Source organism: Primulina tabacum, chromosome 14, assembly GCF_025594145.1.
Source record: "Primulina tabacum isolate GXHZ01 chromosome 14, ASM2559414v2, whole genome shotgun sequence".
In the NCBI taxonomy this organism is placed as follows: Eukaryota; Viridiplantae; Streptophyta; class Magnoliopsida; order Lamiales; family Gesneriaceae; genus Primulina; species Primulina tabacum.
The window spans coordinates 35,297,679-35,304,029 of record NC_134563.1 but is presented as its reverse complement, the minus strand read 5'-3'; the positions used below and the strand labels follow the sequence as shown (position 1 = coordinate 35,304,029).

The 6,351-nt window shown below is 37.1% G+C and overlaps 1 protein-coding gene across 1 annotated transcript; it reads right to left on the bottom strand.

The window, feature by feature from the left end:
• Positions 1-1,613: 1,613 nt before the first annotated feature.
• On the bottom strand, positions 1,614-5,867 carry LOC142524845 (nitrate reductase [NADH] 1-like). The gene is given in 7 exon segments (XM_075628968.1): positions 1,614-3,154; positions 3,264-3,496; positions 4,471-4,588; positions 4,590-4,612; positions 4,748-4,769; positions 4,771-5,106; positions 5,108-5,867. Coding segments are annotated over 7 exon segments (2,736 nt in total). The 5' UTR covers positions 5,777-5,867; the 3' UTR covers positions 1,614-1,819.
• Between the last annotated feature and the right edge of the window lie 484 nt (positions 5,868-6,351).

Below are 6,351 nucleotides of genomic sequence, written 5' to 3'. Positions count from 1 at the left end.
GACACGCAAAAATTAGTATAATGGATTATTTAAACATAAATATGATTGTTAATTCGTGTGAGTGTTTCCAACTTGACACAATGACAAATGAATTGATCAAAGTTTTATTATGAATTAAAACAACTTGATCGACCATTATAATCCAAAGTAAACACGATATATACAAATAATATACTTTGTATATAATAATATTAAACAAAAACTTGTGTGAGACGGTTTCACGGGTCGTATTTTGTGAGACGGATATCTTATTTAAGTCATCGGTTGACCCGTTGAGACCGTCTCACAAAAGACTTACTCATTATATTAACCACTTTGCAAAAATAAAGTGAACACTTAAATAAAATTCAACTTCATTGTGATTTTTGTTTCGATCATTCAATTTGTCAAAGACTGATTTTTCCAACAGAAAGATATCATAGATTTTAATTAAAAGAAAAGAAATATTTATTGTTAAAAAATTAGTTTTTTGTGAGACTATCTTATGAATTTATATTTGTATGATTAGTTGATTCGATTCATATTTATAAACAAAAATAATATTTTTTTAACATGAAAAATAATATTTTTATGGATCGAGTCGAAAATTCACGTCACAAACTTGACTAGTAAAACGGCTCTTGTGAGAGTTTTTTTTTTTTTTGGAAAAAATTAGTGTTGAAGAAGGAAAAAAAAAAAGGGCAAGGGGTGAAGGCAGAGTGCGCTGCGGAGAATAGGTTGATGGCCTTTGCTCGATGAAAATCTTAAAATTGGTATTTGGCTCTAAGCTAAACGCAACGTTTTTGTGCGACTTTCGGAGGCCACAGCAGCCAACGACCAATAGATTCCCTTTGGAATTGTTTGCTTCCCTTTCCACCATTTACCAATTAAAATATACTTTGACTAAACGTACATTATATTGTCAGATATTTTGGAGCATTGCGTGTCCCTAATTCAACAATATCATGTTTAATATTTTTAATCATTTGATTAATAAATCATCAAGTTATCACCTATATTCTATACCAAATGCATGCAATATGAGAAAAGGGATACTAACATCACATGGGAGAATATTAATATTAATGCATATTCAAGTGGCACTAGTTTACTTTTAGGATTTTACGAGAACATCGTTATGTTTATTTTTTTGCGATTTTGATATTTAATTTGCTAAATTTCAGCTTTAGTTAAATATATTTATCTTTTTTTTTAAATTTAAGTTCTTTTCAGACTTCACGCTTACGTATGTAGTGGTACATCAACACTTTAAATTAAAAAAAATACTAAAGTTACAAAAAATTGAAATGTACACTACCAAAACTAAAATTCGAAAAAAACATAGAAAATCAAAATTACAAATAAACAAAACTAAAAATACAAATTTTCCTTTTTATTATCATAGAAAAGATCAAAATTACAACATAATATTTTAATAACTTAAGATGGGGACTTGTATTTTATTTTTATCAATCAATTAATTCAGCAATATTTATTTATTTTGTTGTTTCCAATCAACTAAAGTCACCCATTTTAATATTTCAATCTCGAGTGCCATTTGAGAAAAGGACTGGACAAGCCAGTTCTCAAAGAGAGACAAGTTTGATTGGAACCAAGAACATAGAAGAAAAATGGGTACAAATTACGTCACTATTATTACGTTTAAACCGTACAAATTGGATCATCCAACGATGACAACACAAAAATAAAATACCTATCTTAAACCTTGTCCAAAGAATAATATTAATATTACAACTAACACCAAATTTTCAAGAAAATACGAAGGTACAAAATCCTTGATTATTTACAAAGTCCGTTGATTATTTCTGATTTCTTTTAATCAAAACACCAATAAATTTTCCTTAATATCATACCCCATCTTCTCCAAATTCGGATTCACAGCAAACTGCAGCATCGGCGGCGGCCCGCAGGCTAATGCCAGAGTTTTTTCGGGCCCTGGAATATGCTCTCTCAATGTGCTCTCTGTTACAAATCCCAAACTATATTTCCACCCTTCCTGTACACTCTCCTGCACCACGTACCACACTTTAACCCTGTTTGGATATTTCTCCGCCCACTCGTCAAGCTCGTCTCTTAGCAAAATGTCGTCCTCCGTTCGATTTGCGTACACGACATACATCTCGGTTTCATCCTCAGAATCTTTCAGAATCGCCTGCATGACTTGATAGATTGGGGTGATTCCAGTTCCACCGGCGATCATTGCGAGTTTCTTAGCCGACTTTTGCTTGCCATGCACTGTGAAAATCCCTTTTCCGAGGTATTCAATGTGCCCTAACGGCCCTTTCACGTCGATAAATGAACCCACAGTCAGGGAATCAAGATGCTGCGACATTAACCCGCCATTAGGGAATTTCGGATGCATCCCTTTGAAGTATACCTTGACCACGAGCTCGAAATATCCGACTGCTTCGACGCCGCTAGATGGGGTGTATGCACGCATGCAAAGCTTTTCATCAACGGTGGCACAGACAAAGATGTGTTTTCCAACTGGTAAACCAAGCACATGCTCTTCATTCGGCAGTGCGAATCGGAACAATCGCACGTCGTGTGAGATGGAAGTTTTGGCCACGAGTTTGCATGGAATTTTTTCACGTGGCACAAGAGCGACACCTCTAAGTAGTGGCGACAATTCTTTGATTGGCGTGAGGGGGAAGATACCATTACCGGTGGGGCCGTGGACTGAGTTATTCGGCGACGAATCAGCAGAGGCGTAGCCGGTTTTGATCAACTCCCCGATCCTATATTCTTCGAGCATTTTCTTCGCCTTACTGGAATGTATGGCGTCAAATTCTTCTGTGCAGTCCATTCCAGCATTGATGAGAATGCTGTCTGTGCCTCCAGGATGATCTTTGAGGAAAGGGGTGCAGTCATAGACATGGCCATGGACAATGATCCAGGCTGAATCAGCGGAGTTGTGTTTCTTAACCTCCGACATGGATAACATAGTTGAGGTGGTGTTCATGAATGGGGAGGACACACTCTTCTTTAAGATTGGATTTTCGTTTAACGATTTTTCTAGGTAGCGCTCCTTCGCCATCCATCCGCCAGTTTGGTTCCCCGGTTGAGTTGGGTGCTCGAATAAGATTCCAACCTCTCCCCTGTGCGGCTTGCACATGTTGGTTTTTATTCGGAACCAACAGTTGTTCATCATACCCTGAACCAAGAAATATATAATAATTAGAAATTTTGAAAAAAAAAAGTGATTTTTAACCATAACAACAAATAATTGTACATGTATACTAACTGTTCAAGTATAGACATACCATGACATTCCAAATCAGTTTCTCAGGCTGTGTGTTGAGAGTCTCATCCCAAGCCCGAACCGCGATTTCCTTGGCTCCAAGAAGGTCGAGCACCTCGACCTCGAGTGACCAGAAGCACCAACACCAGTATTTACCGTACTTGTTAGGCTTCTCAGGGTGGTCCAACACGCAAACTTGCCATGTTTCACCCCCATCCATAGTCACCTCCACTCTTGTCACTTTCTTCCCACCACCTATTTCATTTGATTTCAAATTAATCCCACTTGATACATCTCATCAAGAAAAATGCCATTTAATTATTTGATGTTGACAAAAACTATAGATGCTTAATTATAAAAATCAAGATCTATCCGCGTCAACATAAATTCAATCATTGTCATTGAAATTTGAAAGAAAAATATAGTAAAAATCACGTGTTTTTTCTCCGAATACGTGACTTTTTAATCATTACACTAAATTCACTAATTTCACAAATCTTCTACTAGACCTTATGGTTTGCTCATTGAGTCATGTGAAAATAATTAAAATATATATAATCAGAAAGGTTGGAAATTTTTAGGTGCTTTGTTCCGTCACATGCAGCTGTAAAGTACGTATGACCCTAAGATGCTGGAAATTAAATGTTATTATATATATATATATATTAGTCAATCTGATGGTCACTATCTATGAATATTCTCGTACAGTCCTTATAACATAGTTCCTTAATCAATTCTTCTGCCGAAAGAGTGGATTCCACACATTTAAACAAATATCAAGTGTCCCGTTTTTATAATCCACTTGGAAAGTATGTGTGCAACGCACCCGATGGGTTTTATATTTGAAAAGTCAAACAATATATGTAGAAAATAAAATATTTTTAAAAAGTAATAAAAAGTTATGTCTTGCAATTATAGATGACAATATGTTTGATTATGTGTCTGTGTGCATGCTCATGGTTTTCCAGTCGGTTTGCAGTTAGTTTTCAGGCAAAAACAAAAACCAGAGTTTAGTCGAATCATCGCTATCTACGTAGATATGATTTATTTTAATTTATTCACTCTACCTTAGACACTACATATCTAAACTTATTCGCATGTAATATTTTTTTTTTTACGTTTCCTAAAACATTGCATGCCACCATTGGATAAACTTTGGGATTACCCAAAAACATATATACATGAAATTAAATTGTAAGCATGTAAAGAATTGGAGTGGGAGCTCTTACCAGAATAAGAGTAACCCCTTAACGTGTAAGGCCTCTGAGTCGTCCACGAGTTAATGGGCAGGATTTCCTCGTGACAGGGTGTTGTAATCACTGAGTTGATGTTCAGATCGTTTATTAGTGTATTCGGGCTTGTACCACCAAGCTGAAAACATAATATAAAAAATTATTATATGATATTTTTATTCATGCAAGAATATATATAAATTACTTATTTTTTAACTTAAAGTGCAAATAAATAATCTTCACAATAAAATAAAATAATAATTTAAAAAATTACCTTCGGCATTAGCGAGTTCAGCAGTCAACATGAGAAGGAAGAACTCTGTTATCCCGATAATGATAATAATTATCGGATTCTTTTGTCGTCACAATTATACGTTTCAACCATTTCACCATTCTTCCACCAATAAATCCTGGAATTATCATCCTCACGGGAAACCCGTGATCCGGAGCTAATCTTTCGCCGTTCTGCATGTAAGCCAATATAATATCTCTCGCCGGATCCATGGCGATTTCCTTCATTAAACTAGTCCCATATTTAGATCCCCCGCCGCCGGGTAAATCCTCCGCCCCTTCGAAACAGACGTTGAGTGCACCTTTTTTCTTGCTGTAAATCCCACAACGTTTCAGGATGGCGCGTAAGAGGCACGCCCCGCCACACAGAGGTGGAGACGCCAGCGGCGCCCCAGTTGAAACCTATGGTCTGTTTGACCATGTTTTGTTCTTTGCGGCGGTTCCCGGCGCAGACGAGTGAGACTGGGAATTCCTTGCTGCGGAACTCGGTTTCCAGCTGGTGCATGGTCAGCCGCATCGGTTTTTTAACCAGACCGGTGATTTCGACAGTCCATTCGTCCCAGGTTCCTTTCGGGACCGGGCCGTGGTTACGGACGTAGTGGAGAGGAACCGGGGTGATGAAGCCGTGGTGCATGAGCCGTGGCAGAGGGGCCTCCGCGTTGAAGGGGTGTTTTCCGGTGAGTCTAACCATGGATGGGTTGCGCTCCACCCAATTATCCGCAGTGAGCTCGTCCCGTGAGTCGAGAACCGACGGCTCAACCTCGGCGTTAACCTTTTTGATATGGACAGCCCATTCATTTTCGTCATCATCTTCGTCGCTGGACGAATAATCGGCTACAAAATTGCCATTATTCAATGTTATGTTGGAGAAAGCGGGGTCAGGCGACGGAGGAAAGTTGAATCCACGCACCGGGGAGTCGGACCGGCGGTGGGTGGTCGGAACAGGCTTGTAGGGACGCGGCAGGCCCGGTTCAAGATTTCTGAACTGCCGGTTCTCGACGGAGGCCGCCATGTGGGGAACAGAAAGGAAGAAGATAGATTTGTTCTACTCCTTTTCACAACTTTTTACCCTTTTTTTTTTTGTTTTATTTTCTATTGAAAGATTTAGACTTGGATTGGTAGTTTATATAGAGAGAATATGCGAACTATTTCTCGAGAAAAAAATAAATAATGCCCAAGATTTAGGGTAATGACCCCACTGCCTGGCCCCACTATTTTATATCATTCATTATTTTCATTTATCTATATTTTCGTAAAATACATTTAGATTTTGTGAAAGCAGGTTGAAAGTTGAGACTGAATGTCTAAACATATTTTTTCATTTTTTTTTTAAAAAAATTGATTTATATTTTTAAGTATTTCTTAAAATTTTTAAGAACCCAATCAAATATCAATCAATATATATAACAAATATACAAACAAAAACGTACCCGTAGCACGTGGCTCAACTTATAGCTCAGTCATACGGTGTAAAATGGTGATTTAACATGTATATTTGCCATAAATCATTTCATACATATTATAAAACAATAATTAATTATTTATATTTATTTTATCTAATATTTAACTTAAGTTTTTAAAAAATAA